Source organism: Hippoglossus stenolepis, chromosome 17 (assembly GCF_022539355.2).
Source record: "Hippoglossus stenolepis isolate QCI-W04-F060 chromosome 17, HSTE1.2, whole genome shotgun sequence".
In the NCBI taxonomy this organism is placed as follows: Eukaryota; Metazoa; Chordata; class Actinopteri; order Pleuronectiformes; family Pleuronectidae; genus Hippoglossus; species Hippoglossus stenolepis.
The window spans coordinates 9,127,044-9,145,840 of NC_061499.1; the positions used below are offsets into that span (position 1 = coordinate 9,127,044).

The following is an 18,797-nucleotide window of genomic DNA, read 5'->3' on the forward strand; positions in this document are numbered from 1 at the left end:
ACATATATATATATATATATATGTGCATCCTCTCACGCATGCGCACCCAAACACCTCAATTTCCCCTTCATCTGATTTTTACCAATTCACGATTATAACGCACGTTAGAAATAAAATCGTGCGCACAGGCAGCACACACACGTGCCAGCACACCTGACTCCGGTTGCCATGCCAACCACTTGCCATCTTCTTGATCCCTCTCACTGCATCAAGTCTTTGCCAACAAGACACACGAGGCTTCCCTGACACAGAGATAAGCACCTCTCACGTACCGTTTATATATAATGTGTAGCAGGATCTTTGTCTTTACGGCCCAAGCTGGGAGGAATATGATGGAAACTGTGAAGATGTATTTTAAAAATTCACCAATGCTTATGACAAGAACAAGCCTGAGACAAATTCCTGTGGTCGTTAATAAGCTGCAGGTTTCATTGGATGGTGTGAGATGAAGAAACTCTTGTACTGTGTGTTCATGTCGTCTTTGCGGAGCAATGTCATAAATAATGGAGCAAGACAAATTGCTCAGGATTCTGCTTCTTGTGCCAATGGTGAATGTAAAAGTAGAGTTAATTGCAGAGTGTTCAAACCCATTGATATTGTTGCCTAAGGAGGTGCGTTATAAACTTAACATATTAACCTAATATAGCACATTTTACCTCAGTGTTACAAACATGATCATGTTTCCTTATTGTTGATGAGTCCAAAACACTGTATCTGATCTGTTGTGTTCTGACAGCAAATCCTCGTGCTACTCAGTTTACCAACACAATCAAGTAGCATGACGTTTTACTGAGAATTGCTGGCCGACCAAAAAATGTACTAGTAGTACATCCAGGTGAGTACTTTTTAGAGCAATATTCAGTATATTAAAATAACTATAACGAGAAGACTCAAGAGAGCTCATACCTCCACCGAGGCCAAACAGTTCCCTTAATAAACCACATTTAAACTCACTAGATCCAGAGAATCTCCACCAAATATTAGTCCTCTACATATGCCAGATTTTTTTCATCACGATCCATGAATCATTCCGAGAAATCAACAAAAATGTTGAAAAATACCCCATCTTGCAATGCTTAAGAAAATGTATCTACGGCCATGCCCCATGCCTACACAATATCATGGAATTTGGTTGAGTAGTTTTTGTGTAATCCTGCTAACAAAGTAACAAATGCAGATGAAAATGAGCACAAAGATAGAACTACTGGTTAGGATGGACCCACACAAAGCAGCCCACCTGCGCACTCTGCTAAATTTCTGCTGCATCATCCTTTGTAAAGTGCATAAAGATGAAATCAAATATTTTTTACATTTATTGAAGAGGGAATTTGAGCCCTACTGTTTTACAGAAATAAAACAAAAAGTCCAATGATCCAAAACTTGTACTAAAAACTTTATTCACCAAAAGGTCTTTCATCTGTACAACGACCAAAGAAATACAAACAGGTGGTTAAATTATTCTGGCGATAACAAATTTGAGTAGATCTGAAGATGTTAAAAATAAAAAAGCAAAAAGAGACTCCTTTTTCTGCCGCCGGCGGAGGACTAGGGTGGCATGGGTGCTCTCATAGGAATGCGTGGTGGGACACCAGGGGGTCTTGGTGGCATCGGGGGTCCTCTCTGGAAGCCAAACGGAGGTGGACGTGGAGGACCGGCTCCGTAGCCGGGTGGAGGCATGGGAGGAGGACCTCTCATACCTGGAGGCACAGGAGGACCTGGGAAAGACAAAGAGGGGTCACAACGAGAGAAAAAACCTGCCTATGGTGAATAATGGCCAGTTTAGAGATTCTACGTTAAGAAACAGTCCAGGGAACAATTCATTATGATGCCGAAAACCATCAGAAAACCTTCAGCTATTGTATAATTATTAATTATAGTAAATTCCCATCCAATTCAGGTAAACTAAGGTTTTCCATAAATGTTTTCTCCTTGCTTAAACAGGGTTTTATGTGGTGGCACATTCTCAAAATCATATTCTGAACCATGATCAAATTTTGACTCATTACTTCAGGTCTGACAATATCATACATTAAACATCTTATTTACATTAATGTTACACAAAGCTCTCAACGGATATTGCAGATCAAATATGCCTCCATTTCACACTGTGTGAGAATTTGTGTCGGGCTGAATGATATGATATCAACTGTGAGATGTGTCAGATGGTGCAATGAGGGCCTGCTGAATCTTAAGATTACAATTTATGACCAAAGATGAGACGAAAGCACAGAAACTATATCAAGTAGCAGCTTTCCTCTTCGCTACTTAAACGTTTTAAAGATTAGTATAAATTCTAAACAAGCTTTTTCAATACTCTTGACATTTAAATGTGATGTAAAAACTTACGAGGAGATGGTGAGACGAGGAGGAGCCACCAGGGAAGAAAGAAAATGGAATTAGGATTTTACAAAGAGAGTTGTGGTAAAAAAAAATTGTTACAACATTGAATTGGGATCATTTTGTACCAGACTGTTTATCTTTTACAGAAATTCAGGACATTTAAAAGCTCCACATCAGCCATAAATAACTCATCGGTGTCTCATGTCTCTTGTTACCTATTCTGATAGAGGACACAAGACTATCCCTCACTATTGTCATCTGTCTTTTCAGCTGTTCAACGGCTGAGCAACACAATTTGGTTCATCAATAGAAGGCTTATCCACAGTAGCCAATTTGTCATGGTAGTCATGGTAACATGGGTATGCATCAATACTACAAATCCGTAACGCTATTTGGCTGCATAATACAGATACAAGGAAGGAAGGTTATTGACCCTCAGTTCTTTTACAGAAACTGAACTGAGTCGTTTTTTAATCAAATGGATTTTTCCTTCAAATTTCCATTCTCTGTTAGTGAGGTTTAAGACACTTTTATTTAAATACGAAGAAACGCAACGCTCACCCATGGGAGGTCCATATGGAGCTCTTGGTGGCATGCCCATAGGCGGGGGAGGTGGCATGCCAGGGGGGAGCGGTGCCCGTTGGTTTGATCCTGGAGGAGCAGGAGGCACCATGCCAGGAGGAGCGGGAGGAGGCATGGGCATCTGAGGCATACCTGATTGACAGAAACAATGAAGTGGGTGGTGTTTACAACATTTGCTGGAATATCCAGCTATGAATTCAGTATGACCCAGTAGTGGCCTTTAGATGGCATCTCACTCCTCTAAACCACAAGTTCATACCCTCCTTCCCTATCCCCAGATTTGAGTACATTCATTATGTAAAATTACAGACAAATAGCTCCACTGTAAACGTTTTCAAAATGCAGTTCGTTAACTTTCCATTGGCAGCCACAATGGAAACAAATCTTTTAAGTTAACAAGTCATTACCTGGATGCATGCTGCCTGGAGGGAAGGGTGGTGGTCCGGGTGGAGGTCCACCGCCACCACCCTGTTGGCCCCCTGCGTTTAGAGACATGGACATAGACGGGGGCATTGATGGAGGCATCGATCCCGGAGGTGGAACAGGAGGGAAAGACCCAGGGGGTGGCATGCCTGCACAGAAACAAGTTGTATGTACAATGTAAGTTATAATTTCATATTACAACAAGCTGTTTGACTCTGACATATAAAAATACAAATATTGCTGGTTACAGCCCGAAGAAACGTAACCAAAGAAAATAAACACATGCTCAACATTTAGATGTAAGACTTTGACACCACATTGTGTCTTTGTACCAAGGTGGGAATAGTTTTGCAGCAGAAATGTTATCCTTTGTTATACATAAAATATGTTGGATCTGACTGGTTGAGAGTCCAGCAACAACCTTATCCTGTATCTAAGAGGAAATTAGGGACTACATATACATATATATATATATATATATTAGTAGTATAATATATAGTATACAGATACTACTACTACACACCTCACCATATAATATTTTCTAAAGGCCGTGCCCTGATATTGTCAAGTAGTGGCTCTCTCATTCTTCGATGATAATTTAAAATGTTCCACATGACATGAACAGTGCAGGTAAATTAAGTCCAACTGAAAAGGATGGAAACGAAGGACATCTTCCACTCGTTGACATCTACCCTGTATAACAACTCTCGTTCAGCCATACCTTGCATGGACATCCCAGCTCCCATTGAGGTCAGGACCGGTGTCGGAGCGGTCAGTGGCGGGGGAGCGTCTGCGAACAGCTGGTGAGGCCTGTCTGCCTGGGAGAGAGGGTTCTGTGCAGCCAGGAGTCGCTCTGCAGCCGAGCCGTGTCGCTCTCCTTTCGAATCCTTCTTGAAGGCGTAGGACACAGTGATGGGCCTGTTGCACAGGTACTGGCCATTCATTGCCTCAATGGCGGCATCTGATGCGTCAAAGCTGGCGAAATTGATGAAAGCATAACCCTTGGAGTTGCCAGTGTCTGGGTCTCGCATGATCTTTGGCGTCTGGAGGATCACGCCAAAGGCACTGAATGTGTCGTAGAGCAGTTTCTCGTCAATCTCTGGATCCAGGTTGCCAATGAAGATGTTTGCTCCCACATCCAAGTTTTTGTTGTGCGCCGATGCCTTATTAACTCGAATTGGTTTGCCATAGAGCTTTATCATATTCATAATTTTGATGGCATAGTCAGCATCCTCTTCACTGAGGAACTCCACAAAGCCATAGCCTGAGGAGAAAGAAAAACGTTCAGCCCCATATTTGTTATATATTTGGCTAAATGAGTATTTTTTCTTCCACGTCAGACATGTTGCCATCTCCACAACAACAAGGTTTATTTCTTAATGGTCGATACTCACCCTGATGTTGGCCTGTGACTCTGTCTTTGGGCATGTGTGTGTTGACCACAGGACCAGCCTGCAGGAAAAGCTCCCATAGTAACGGCTCCGATACTTTCTCGTCCAAGCCGCCCACATAAACAGTGGCGTCTGAAAAAATTTACAATTTGAAATTAAACTTGGTGTAAGTATTTCTGAGAAAAGTTAAAATACAAGTCAATTCAGATGCATACGAGATGTTAGTTACTCTTTCTTCTCTCAAATTAATACAGTGCAAGGAATAACTTTGAACTCAGGTAAACCGTGTACTTTGTACTTAATGTTAGCATTTAACAGAGTAAACAACTACATTTTAGTAAAGTTATTAACTACTAATTGGACTTTTGCAGTCTCATAGAACTTAGACATATTGTCACGTTTTAATATTATAATAAGATGAGTTTTTATAGTATTTATTAAGGATGAAATAGATAATACAATTTTTCTGACACTAGCTCATGAAAATGACAATGGAAAGAGTCTGGCCTAACACCCATAATAATAACACTGATGACTGCATATCTCCAGCCCCAGCTTCAACACATACTATGTAGAAGCACACGAGACAAAACAACATCTGAGTACAATGATAATCAAGGTTTGATCATTTGTTTAGTCAGTTAAACAGAAGGAGGCGTCAGCTCCAACTATGTTGAGTTAGCTTGATAGGCTAACTGCTAGCCACCACAGCGTAGCACTGCTTCTGATGTGCTAACAACAAGAACCGCCACAGTTAACAAATCAATTAGAAAGACCATCGCCACGTCTGACTTCCTCAGCAGCAAGTATGTGAGATTATTTTAATTCAAGTTATTCGACTTAAATGGTTAAATTAGCGGCAAAGCAAGCTAACGACGACTGGACACTTCCATGTGATCGAGCCGCTGATAAATGTTCGCTAACCCGGCGGCTAACGACGCTAAACCCACCGGGCTGGAGGTTTTACAGTGTGGCGCACGATCAGGTTCATACACGAGCTGCACCACGGAATGAAACGTGGATTTAAATGGAGAAGTTACCTTGGTTTCTTTCTGAGATTGGTCCCGCTGCCATGTTGAATGAACAACGGAGGACGAGCGTGTTAAACTGAGGTCCCGCCTCTTCCTGCGCCGCCTACCGGAAACGGAACTAAATATAAATTAAAACATTTTTTTATTTTGGTGCAGGAAACACATTTTACCATATACAGGAAGATACCTCAAGTAATAATACTAATAATTATAGTAATACTACTACTAGTGATACTAATAGTAATACTACTATACTACTACTAATAATCATAATAATCATAATAATAATAATAATAATCATAAAAGTCAAATAGCACAAACAGTTCCAAGTTGTTTTACAACTTAAAAATAAATAATAGAAGGCAAACAATTTTTTTTTTTTTTAAATTAAAGCAATTTAAAGATAACACAGTAATAGACAACATTTTGGCACAAATACAAGATAAAAAATGTTACAGATGAGATAAAAAAAATTTAAAAAAAACATTAGGAAATCATTGAAAAGAGTTGGTAAAATTAGATTAAAATGAAAGTTGAATTCCTTAAGCCTTGAGAATGCTCACTTATAAAAATGGGCCTTTAAGTGAAATATAAGAGAATAAGGAGTTTGCCTGTTAAAGTAAAGTGAGGATGGTTTCAAAAACTAATGAACGGTTCATCACATCATTCATGGTGAAGCAAACACTGCACACATTGTTTATTTGGGTACACGTTACAGTACGAGGTCTCAAGCGTCTTGCCAAAGTTCTTGTGTGATGTAGGAAGTCTCATGTAATCCCACACTGATTCCATGAAGTTGAGATCAGACTGTGGGGGGCTCCACCATCTGCTGCAGGACTTTTTGTTCTTTGTGTGGCTGGTGATCATTCTCCTATGTGACTCAGGCTGCTTGTGGTTGTTGTCATGGATAAGAATTTGAATCTTGAGTGCTTAGAATATTTGTACAGTGGTGTGGAGTGAGTAGAGCAACAGTACACTGTACTGCAAGAGATTGATTGTGATATAATTATTAGGCTAGGGTCCATTTAGTTTGCTGTGAGTAACTTTTGGTAACACTGAAGAAGAGAGATTAAATACGGATTAAATCAAGACATAATCTTTTTGTAATTTGGACTCTGCCTTATCTACCCATCAATGGAAAAGGTAGACTATTTTATTGCAGTCTTTAGACAATTATATTCTTTAAAATAGATTTTGAATTAATGTGTGGTCATAACAATAATATGTAATTCCCAGAACTTCTTCTAAAATGTCTGGAAAAGCTTTTTATAACTAGTACGAAATACACTTTATCCCATTAAACCAATTGCAATCTCATTACTTAATCCTGGTTATAAATGATTCTAATCTTTGTAGTAAGCAGCATAACAAGTGACACGACAAACCAGTAAAGATTTGTATCAGCCAATTTATTACATCATATAAATCTACTAAAATTATAAACATGAAATACAAAATGTTCATAGAAAATACATACAATAAGGGTCTTCAGGAACACTTCAAAAACAATACTGTATCGAATATGAAACATAGAAAAACAGAAATTAATCAACAACATCATGCATTAAAGCCAAAAGATGAAAAGCCCAAGTTTGTTTGTTTTTTATAAAGTGGATAGCAAAAAATATACTGTTTTTTGAAAAGTCTTCATTGATAATGATCACAAAGAAAGGTCAAAGGCATTTGTAAGAAGAATGGAGCTCTGAGATTAATGGCTTGTTGTCAGAAATCAAAACACACAATAATAATAAGCATCTTAATTAGAGGAAAAATGCAAAAACACATAATTCAAGATCTCCAGCCTCATTCCTGTAACCAGCTCATTTGAAAACGTTCGATGCGAGTGCACCAGCACTAAAGCATGAAGTCGGACTTGAAATCGCTTCACGGGACGATACAATCACTGAAAATGAATCTTTTGCTGAGATTCTTGGAGCGAATGTGAGATGAACGAGGCTGGATTCAAGCTGCAGAATAGAGTTCAACTGTCTCTTTAAACATTTCAGTATTTACTGACGTGTGCTGCAAGAGGACAAAACTTTTTTCTCTTGGTGGAGCTGACTCCATATTTTGCGAGCCCAGTACCAAACCAACAATATATAATGGTTATAAATGTATAACAAACGTAGTGAGATTTAAAAAATCCTTCATAAGAACATATTAAGGTATTGTAACAGTAATATAGCGTGTAATCTGCACACTACAACATGTAATGTAACATCACCTTTACATGTAAGACAAAAGACGTAAAGTAGAGTAGCTTTAACTTTTAAAGACCCAGTTAAATGGAGTTTAATGAGTCTAACCGCAACAGGCTACCAATTTACTTAAAGGCACAATGGTCCCAGAGAGAAATACGGCAATAGAATATTAAAACAGATCTGGCTTTAATCGTACAAACATTCCTGCCCCCTTTGTTTTTAATTTGCAGGCTGCCTGAATTTCATGTAATCAGTTTCTGCTGTTGACAATCCAGCATTGAGTAGAAGCACGAGCCCTCCCGCTGTTTAACTCGCATAACTCACTGCCCACATTTTTCTTTCAAACCAGAGCCGAACATTATCAATTAAACTCTCATTCCCCTTCCACGGGGTCTTTAAAAAGGGACTCTTTGAAATGCCTTCATTCTTATAATGTAATAAAAAATACATTTTTAGATATGTCATACAGGGAAATAAAAGGATATCACATTTACAGTATAAAAAAGAGATCAGGTCCTTCTATGTAAAAAGGTGATTAAGTGCGAGTTACATTTCAGCTCGTGGACGTTCACCAGCACAGCTAAGAACCGAACTCTGCTTCCAATATCATGAAAACCATCAACCACAAGCACTGGTGCTGCTTAGTATTGACGACAATGACTCACACGTGACTCACACATTGTAAATCCTCTTGTTAAAAAGGATCCTTTGACTCGTTTTTGTGTGTGGCTGTTTGCTGACGTCGATGAGACTCTCACCAGCTCTTCTGATGACAAACACAAACTCTGTCATGGAGCAATTCTATCGCCTGGATAGCTGCAGTAATTGAGAGCGCACTGAGAATAAACATTCAGCTGGTGTCAATGAACGCTAGAATAGTTCAAACAAAGCGATGGTTCGCTATTGGATGTTTTAAAAACCTGAGCTGCTGAAGTATTTTTTCAATAATGTAACTGTTGCGATCTTACACTTAAAGAAAATCTCATGTGCTTACATTAGAAAGGGATTTTTTTTATCCCTTAAATTGCTGTTTTAGAATGATCTTTCTTTTCTGGTCACAAGTTACTTGCTGTCAGGGTTTTAAGATTCTGGTTTGTATTCTCTTTTGCTGCTTTTTTACCACTGTGACTCCAAGTAGTGTAAGTGAACGCACCCATAACATTAAAGAAACTCTTTGATCTGATTTACAAATGATCTTCACCTCCTACGTGTTTGGTTTGTTGGTCATTTTACCTCATGACCTGTACATTCACAGATGAAAGGCAGGTTTTGTTTGTTACAGTCTGGAATAAAGAATAAAAACATGTATTACCCCGTAAGCTGGTTCGCCAAGTTTACAGGTAGTTTATAGAAAAGTAGTTTTCCTGTAATCACTAGGCACAAAGAGGTAACAGCTATAGTGGCAGGTGTTTGTTTGATGGTGGGATGTGCATACTGTAAAATCAAGTGCTGATTACCTGGTCCTCGTGAAGAAACATATGATACAAAGGGATTTAAGAAATCAGACGACTCATCTTTATCTCTATGAAATGTTCAATACTGTTACCAGGAATCCTGCGGAGTGTGAAGGCATGATTCCATGGGCCGGGTTTAGCGTGACGGCAGGGTGGCGGTGTTGGCCGCGTTGAGCTGACCCACGGCTAACATCAGGATGTCTTTCTTCTCTTTGTAAAAACGCAGTTCTCTGCCCGCCAGTCTGGCGTCCTCCAGTTCCCGATCTGTGGAGGCCAGCTCCTGCGCGATGGTGCTCGCCACGCTCTGCTCTCGGTTCACCCAGTCGGCCGCCATCTGGGTGCGCATGTCGTCGTCCAGAGCCCGGTGGGAATAGTGAGCCAGCACCTCCTGTAAAGTTCAGTCATATCAAAGAGTCGAAGTTTGAGGGTGTGAAGCCTTTTTCCTTGATGAAATATTCAACTAAGGGTCTTGAAAGAGTCAAGTTCTTCTTCTGCCAGTGGAAATAAGAATTGCGATTTATATTATTTACTTTTAATGTAAAGAATAATGTCTCTTAGTTGAAGTATTGTCTCTGATGCTTCACATGTCAGATAACCAACCCAGAATTTAAACTCTCAGGTAAATAAAAGTTATATTTTAAAGTTGGAATTAAACTAGTTAAAGTCGAATTTAATTTGCCAGGGAATAACAGTGCATTCACATAGTGTCGGAATAAGAGTTCCCGACAGAGAAAATTCCCGTAAACACTACCTCAAGTACAACAACTCGAAAGGTCGGCAGAAATGTTGTTACACACAATCAGAAATTGGGACGAATTCCCAACTCGGTGAACGGGTCCTTGCAAGGAGCAAGTAAATGTACAGTGAATGTAAAGTAATGAAACAATAAGGCATATTTAGAGGACTGATATCTATGAGTGTGTGTAATTTGGTGCAGCCTGATTGACTTTAAGGAGAGGTTGGGCCTTGGCAGCGGTATGGGCTCTGGTGAGTTTAATTCTAGTTCAGGAAGGTTAGAATTAACAAAGAACTTCCTCTCTGGTTTACTTATTTTCCAGCCTGCCACTGCTCACATGCTGAGATGATCTATGTGGAACAGTACAGACCTGTCGTGTAATTACTTCACTGAAAACCACCACTGTACTTGGATAATTGAACCCATCTGGGAAGTGGGCGAGGATCACATTCAGTACCTGTCGGGAACACTGTCGCTCTCTCATGGCTTTGAGGCTTCCATTCCAGTGCAGTAGCTGAAACACAGTCATCAGCTCCTGGAGACACAAACACAGCAGAGCCAGCGTGAGACCCAACTCTCTTCACAGCAAAACAACATGTAGTAATTCAGTTATTCAAACCATGCCTTCAGACTGCTCCTTTCCAGTTAGAAACGAGGTCAACGTGTTCTAGCTAAGGTCACGTGTGGGCTACCACTACATGTATGTGCACACCAGACGCCCACGAGCTGCGTAGCTGTGTCTGAGGAGCATAAAATGTGACCTAACACGACTCAGACATTCCTGATTTATATGCACCTGGAACTCCAGCATGGATTTTCCTTTGTTGGACTCGAGCATGAAGCGAAACGCTCCAATTCCTGTGTTGGGATTGTCGGCCTCCTCTCTGTTTCCCTGTGAAGCACAGCAAGCAGTTAATGAGCATATGGTGTGATGCTTGACTCATATAGGGTTTCATGGCTCACATATATACTTGGACTTTGACGTCAGCGTCACACAATGAGGAGGATAACCACAAGTTCAGATGCACATTGATATTGTTAATTTACCCTGTAGTCCTCCCAGTCGTTTCTTCTTCTGATCTACGGATGTTGGTGAGAAATGCAGATTCAAATTTTAAAAGTTTGGCAAATGTTTTGTGAGCAAGAAAATGAGATCCACACGTTGTCTGAGACGTAAAGATCAACTCCATGTTTGCAGCGAGCAACTTTGTTCAAAGTATCTTGTTAACGTCTCTGTGACATCCTCAATATTTTGCTTTCAAAAATTGTATTTTCCGTAAATCCGTTTTCTTCCTCCAGAGATCCGTTGCATCTGTTTTTCATACAACTTAATCAGAGCCATCTTGACACAAGCGAGTCTTAATGGGAGCTCGTCCAAGTCACATAAGACTTTTTCAGACATGAACTAGATATGAAGAAGGCCGAAGGAGATCGTCGTGGTCAGGCACTCAAAGCAACTGGCTCAGACATTTGCGTTCTCACATGGAGCCCCTCTATGGTACCAGTATGGAAGTCCAGGAAACTGTATGTGACTTTCCCACTTACCAAAAGCTTGATACCTAAACAACAACTTTCAGCTTGTTACCGTAACTTACATTGAAGGAGGCCAGAGCCTCGCTCACGCTCTTCTCGATGAAGTCGTCTGTGATGCGACGGGACGGATGTTCATTGAAAACAGAGTTCATGAGGGCGATCTTGGCAGCGCTGCGTCTGGCCTCGGCCTTGGTGGGACAGAACTGTCAAACAGTGGAGAAAACGTGCATCAGCGGTCAGATACAAGCAGAAATACAGATGTACTGCACAGTGAAGAAGGCTGGAGAACAACAGTGTTTATATCATAGATTGACTGTTTATAAAGATGTCGGTTCCCGAAATGTGAAGATAAGGGGTCTTGATTGCCCCCTGTTGGCTGGCTGCAGTATAGGTCATAAACCCAATCTCCTCCATGTTGGTGGATGGGATATGGATCAAACAAAAAAATTCAAAACACAAGTAAATTTTTTCTCAAAGTTGGTTTCTGTCCTTTTATGTAGTTCTTATCACATTGATGTATGTATAAATGCACAGTTTTCATAAAAAGTTTGGTTTCAATTAAATTTTTGATGCTATAAAAATGGAATGAAATATCATGATTGACCGCTGAGACTGACCCGTGATTGGTCGGGCATGTGTATGGGTGGAACCTTGATACCGAGGCTCCATCCCTCAATAGCTACTGCTTAGACTCTGGCTCCAAATGACATCATAGACACAAGATGGCAGCATTTATAGCCGGGAGGTTGTGGAGACATGTCATCCATCTTTATATACAGTCTATGTATAGTTATAGTTAGTTTCAATGTGGACGTATCTTAATGTTTCCTCGTCTTGTGTTTGGATCCATGTTTAGGATGTTATGTTTGCAAGCATGTTTGGATTCTGTAACCTTGTGGCATGAACCTGGAATGACCATGTTTCTCCATCACACAGTAAAGAAACAGTGCGGTTACTGTACCTGGAAACTTCCGAAGCAGCTGCCTCCTGGAAGGCTAACATAGCAGACATATGGCGGGCTGTTGGACGGGACCATTTCATAAACAACTAAAGCTCCGTTGCGCAGATCGGCCCCTCTGGTCAGCTTCATCTGCCAGAACTCCTGTAAAGCCTCCACCACGTTTACTGCAGGGAACAGATATAAATAAACCGTCACACTGAGATATAACAAATCTGACTTTTATTATTAGCCCTATTTAGAAGTGAAATGTTTTAGCTGGAAATCTAAATGCTATTTGTGCTGAGCTTAAGTGCCGTCAGTCTCTGGCCGTGCTCTGTAACATCCTCTCTAAGATGGATGGGTTGGGGGGAAGGTCATTTCAAGGATGCCAGGGGATTTTCCTGAAAATATTTATGTGCTTGCCTAAAGGAAATTCTGCATCAGCTCAGAAGAGCTGCTCGCTTAAAGAAACACACCCTCATCCGCGGAACTTTCATAAGCAAAAGTTGCATTCATGTGTTCCTCCAAGAGGAAACGGCAACAAAGAAACTGAGCCGTAAATAACGATTTGGGCTCGCGTCTGCGGGGAGATGTGAGCGCAGCCAACATTATCCAGGTCTCTATCACTTCTGTCACCTCTCGGCTCTTTGCTACCGAGCTCTCGCTGTTTGATACGGACACAGACAAACTGAGTCTCCCACACACACACACACACACACACACACACACACACACACACACACACACACACACACACACACACACACACACACACACACACACACACACACACACACACACACACACACACACACACACACACACACACACACACACACAGAATCTGGAGCCTGATCAGTATCAGTTGTTTTCAAAGCTGCAGCCTTGACGAACATAGAAATAGAAAACATATCCCGACTTTGCACGTTAAATCACTAATGTGCAATCCAAAGCTGTTATTGCTTTAACCGTGTGAAAGTGAAATGCTCACTATAAACTGTTTCTCTTGTTTTCAGCCAAATATGAAGTAAGTTACCTTCACAACAGATGAGCTATTGCATATGTTGTACATGCACATTAGTTTCCTCCAAACAGAGGCTGAACCCAATGAGCAAAGTCCTGATCCTTTTGAGCATCTAAATGGTTCATGGCTGTATTAAGACTTGCAAGACTGCATTTCAGTCTGTTTTTTATATCAGGTTTTGAGCATTTCCTTAAATCTAAAAGGACAAAGACTCAGGAAACACCAGGAGATAGTGGAGGATGATATATTACAAAGTGACAATGGTTCTGCTCCAGGCTCACACCCACAGAGCAGCAGTTACCATTCCCACATTCACAGCTAGGGGCAAAAATCTGAAATGGGCTTTTCTGAATTACACCTTAAATAATTATTCATCCATCTTAATTGTGTTTTAGCTGAAAATGAATGCCTGTTAAATCCCTGGTTCCCGGCACACTGATGACTGTATGAAATAAAAAGTGTAGATAACCCCCATGTGGCTGCACTTTTGGTTACTGAAATCCAAAATATGACAGATGTGTTTGTTTATTTTGTAATGTTTGCAACAATTTACCTAACATCAACATTTTCCTCCCAAGAGTAACAAGAGAAATTGGAGCATTAAGGCACAAATAAAGCCAGTGTGGCGTCTTTAAGGTGCTGCCAATGTTGACGTGGTGTTAAGTAGCCTAAATGGGATCGAGGAGGGAAAGACGGGAGGGACAATCTTTTGGGAATAAATCCTATTAGCGCGAGACAGGAACACTTGTATTAGCTGTGACTGCCAACATTATTGCATTTGGTCTAATAGTTGGTGTTAAGCCTCCTGCCAATGTGTTACAGTGAAAAACAACATGTTAAATACAGATAAGTGAACAAGGATCATTAGGTGATCATCAGCAGACAAGTTAACACAGATTTCAGCTAAACCTTAATTCTGTTGTAAATTTAACTAAAAAGAATCTGAAATTGAATCTAGTATCAATATAATTTTATTTTATATATGTATTTACCCTTATCATTATTTGTATTATTATCTAATGGGTCCTTAAACATTTTCCATATAATATTGATATATGATGCAATGAAATATGTTTGTTGTGAAGTTGTTTGTTAATTGTGCTTGTTTTTTTCTATAGTTTTGTTTGTGCACTGTTTTTTTTTTATGGTTTTGTTTTTGTGATTGTTCTCATGACATGAATGATACACAACTACCCATGAGACACAATTATCGATATGCTGACAGCAAATATCTATATTTTGTAATATATATATATAAATATAGTTTGAACTTTTGCAAGTTTAAGGTTATGTTTCATCTCAGTTTGAGTCAAACTCTGTGAAACTGACACCAAAGTATAATGAATAAATACATAAATCCTGCACTTTTTGTATTTTCTTCTTCAGTTTGACAGATATCATAATGTATCGTTGCATGATTGTCTTGCAATACATCAATTATTGCAGACTTGCTGTATCGTGATATTATCGTGGGCCCTGTATTGTGTACCATGAGGTACCCTGTGATTCCCACGCCTATTCGTTCCTAAAAAAGTTTTTATGTTTTCAGAAAATTCAAAACTCAAGCTGTTCTGAGTAGGAGGCTCTCATCCATCTGGTTTTACTTACACTGTGATGAATGGTTTGGATTTAAATATTCTGGCTACATATTGAAAGATGAATAAACTTAATTTTTCTCAATTAAAAGAGCTGAAAACCTGATTTTACAACTTTCTTTTGTTATTTAACCTTACTATAATAACACTTATCCCATTTAACGGTGCAGGATCAGTATTGTATGGGGGCTCATGTATATGTATAATAGTTTATTGTTCGCAGATGTAAACCGGAGCCGTGGTAGTTAATCCTGTAATGAAGTGAGGTTGTGTAAATATCAGAAGAAAAACATTAAGGTGATGTTATATTAAGTGGAAATGTTTTATCTACAAGGTAAAACTGGATACGTGTGATATTTGACGCTGTGGAACTAAACACAGGAATGTAGTGTGTGTGTGTGTTTTTACGTTGCTGGTCTATTCCCAAACAAATGGCGCAGCTAAAAGTGGTTTTCTGCTCCAGCTCCCCTCCCCAACTCAGCCTGAAACATCCGATAAAAACATGCTTATTGACGCGGTTAACGGGACGTTAGCGCCGCGGGACGTTACCTCTGCCGTAGCCCTGTGTGTGTTTGGCGAAGCTGCGGACCACAGCCTCCACCGCCTCCTTCAGCACCGCCGGGTTCCCCGGGTTACAGTGGCCGGCAGCCCCCGGCCCCAGCCCGGCCCCGATGCCGCCGTACAGGCTGTGGAACTGCAGCGGAGGCGGAGGCGGGGGAGGCCCGCAGGACGCGGCCAGGGAGGCCGGGGACGGCAGCAGCGGCGCGATGGGGACCGTGACCCCGGGCCGGAGCGACGAGGAGCGGAGGGTCCCGGTGGGTCCCGAACCGAATCCGATACCCGGCTGCAGCCGCTGAGGGCGGATACTGTCCGGGATAAGGTGAGATTCCATTGTCCACACGTAGCGTCTGCGGAGTCCGGGCTGTGCGGGGAATGTGCGGCGATCTGCGGGACGGGTTCGGGTTCGGACACGGTGTGTGAGAGCCGGCGGAGCAGGGCGGGATCAGGCTGGAGACAGTCACCGCCTCATGGAGCAGACACAGCCGAGTCTTCGACACATTTCACCGCAGCTCCTCATCCTCACTGCCAGGCTGCCCCAGACACAGGAGGCGTTCAATGACCCCGGGGATTCCCCACACTCACTGACAACAGCTGCACACCAGAACCTCTACATGTTCAGACTGTTTTTTTTAAATCTTTAATCTGAAACTAATGTCTCCTAATGTCATTAATTGTATACACACTGTTAAATATACCTTTCATAAAGTATCAGGAACAATTCCACGACACTGAAACATTAGTCAGCCACTACAAATCCCAATTGTTTATTATTATGTTGCTCAATTCAGGTTTACATATACACACTTCTGATATTAATCTAAGTGGACCGTATATACTGTACATTATACAAATTCACTACTGTTGTATGATTCACCTACTTCATGTATATAAGCAACCCATACATTATTAATCCACATTTCTTCCAGCATCTTGACACTGTCCTCTGGTCACAATTCAATCATATCTGCACAGTAGTCAAATGTTTGTGTCCACCCCTTGCTCAGCTTGTTGTCTCGTTGCACTACTGTCTTGTACAGATTCACTCTATTTGTACAATAGTTGTGTTTATTTTGGAGTCTGTTTTTGCTGAATGTCTATTAACTATAAGAACACTGAGAGCAAATAACACTGGAGTCAAAGTCCTAGTATGTGTACACATACATGGCAAATAAAGTTCATTCTGATTCCTCACTCAGGCTTTCAACTAATTCAGTTGTGCCCACATACCCACATGGTATGATGGCCCTTAGGGGGGTCGCTACTGTTTGCCAGATCTGGGTCACAATAAGCCACAGCATTACCGCATGTCAACCAAAGGTGGCCCAATTCTGTTTGGTGCTATTTAGACCATATTCCCTGTTGCCACATGGGCCACTTTAGGTTCACATCCAGATGACACCTTGTCTAGAGCACCGCATGTTTTTCAAAAATTTGCTACTTTACAACTGGGCCACTTCAGGTTCACATACATTTTGTCCGGTCCACAAGAAGGCCAGATGTGCCAAATCATTGCTTGAGGTGGCCAACATCCAAATGTAAATTTGCCCTGTTTGACTTATTGTTATTGTTGTTTGAGTCTATAATAAACTGCAACAGTATAATAAACAAAAAGGGAAAACATGCTGTAACAATAACATATCAAATAGATACGTAAACACCAAATTTCTGCAAATTCGTTATCAAACAGTTGAAATCAAACTCGGATAGGAAGTTATATGCATGTTGTTGTCATATTTCCTGCATTTTCCACAGGGCATGAAGGCACCAGTGAAAAGTCAGAGAAATATCAAGCCAAGAAATCTGAGCCTGCTCTGTTCTCTCCTGTGGCTCCAACAGAGAACAACTACAGTGTGGGCTCAGGCTCCAGCTCTGCAGCCTGAAGCATGTGATTAAAACCTGCAGCCACAATAACTCAGTTTAGTCAAGAGAGGGTGAGACACTCAGGTCACTTCTTCAACCCACTCAGACAGCAACTGAGTTAGTAGTTAGTTAGTAGTTAGAGGGTTTAACTGTGAGACAGTGGGACCACCAGCCTCGTACAAAACAAATAGTTGAAGGAGGAAATGGGACCTCCTCTCACGCTTCCTAAGAGGTTTTTACGACTTTCTGGGCCTTGTGTAATTTTTCATCCTCGCTGTGGCCTGGGAGGAAGCCAGAGAAGTTCAGAGCAGGAACTCAGGAGCTTTTGATTGAATCTGTATTCTTTTTTTCTTCCTGTTTTTCAAAGCTGAGTTTGCAATATAATAAACATTCAGTCATTGCACATCTGGTTGCACTAAAAAACAAATTACAGCTAAGTGTGAGACTGAAAACCTCAGAGCAGACGAAGACGAGGCCCGTCTGACGTGTTTGTGAGCAGACAACAGAAAGAAGAAGAAGAAGAAGAAGAAGAAGAAGAAACAGACATATATCATAACTATAATGAGGCTCACTGGAGGACGCCCTCTCATTTCATGACATCAGTGATTAACCTCAGCTTCACTGCTTTGCGTTCACATGACGTTCGGACCAATCTAATGTCATTTAATCTCCTCTAATCTAATGCTCAGTTTGCCTGAGCTGCTGTGTGTTTGTTTCAGAGTTAAAGTCATGTACTCACAATCAAGTTAAAGCAATAAACCAGGCTTCATTTTATTTTAATGTGCACGAGGCTCATCGTTGCCGCAGAGGATCATCTGACCTAAACATGAATGTACTGCAGGGCTGTATTCCATTTCTTCTTATTGTTAAAGTCCCACTATTGTAAACAGCAGCCATTGTAAACAAAACAAAAACAACAGAAGACCAAAGAAAACAAGTATATTTACTTAAGTGCAATATTTAAATAACATTTTTGATGGATGGATGGATGGATGGAGAGAGAGAGAGAGAGAGAGAGAGAGAGAGAGAGAGAGAGAGAGAGAGAGAGAGAGAGAGAGAAAACGTCTTTAATGTTTCTAAGTCCATTTATATTATTTTATCTTAACTTGTCTATACTATTAGAGTA

The 18,797-nt window shown here is 40.8% G+C and overlaps 2 protein-coding genes across 3 annotated transcripts; both read right to left on the reverse strand.

Moving 5' to 3' along the window:
* Positions 1 to 1,380: 1,380 nt before the first annotated feature.
* sf3b4 (splicing factor 3b, subunit 4) lies at positions 1,381 to 5,885 on the reverse strand. Its single transcript, XM_035183791.2, has 6 exons — positions 5,777 to 5,885; positions 4,740 to 4,868; positions 4,067 to 4,609; positions 3,330 to 3,494; positions 2,902 to 3,054; positions 1,381 to 1,697 (listed from the first exon to the last, which is right to left on the reverse strand). The coding sequence occupies exons 1-6, from the start codon at positions 5,808 to 5,810 to the stop codon at positions 1,546 to 1,548; spliced, it is 1,176 nt and encodes a 391-aa protein (XP_035039682.1). The 5' UTR covers positions 5,811 to 5,885; the 3' UTR covers positions 1,381 to 1,545.
* Positions 5,886 to 7,155: 1,270 nt separating this feature from the next.
* Positions 7,156 to 16,379, reverse strand: lix1l (limb and CNS expressed 1 like). Of its 2 annotated transcripts, XM_035183295.1 has the most exons (7): positions 15,800 to 16,379; positions 12,653 to 12,816; positions 11,754 to 11,894; positions 11,206 to 11,238; positions 10,955 to 11,050; positions 10,616 to 10,693; positions 7,156 to 9,810 (listed from the first exon to the last, which is right to left on the reverse strand). In XM_035183295.1, the coding sequence occupies exons 1-7, from the start codon at positions 16,140 to 16,142 to the stop codon at positions 9,559 to 9,561; spliced, it is 1,107 nt and encodes a 368-aa protein (XP_035039186.1). In that variant the 5' UTR covers positions 16,143 to 16,379; the 3' UTR covers positions 7,156 to 9,558. The 2 variants fall into 2 exon arrangements, with proteins under 2 accessions (XP_035039186.1, XP_035039187.1); XM_035183296.1 differs by lacking the exon at positions 11,206 to 11,238.
* Between the last annotated feature and the right edge of the window lie 2,418 nt (positions 16,380 to 18,797).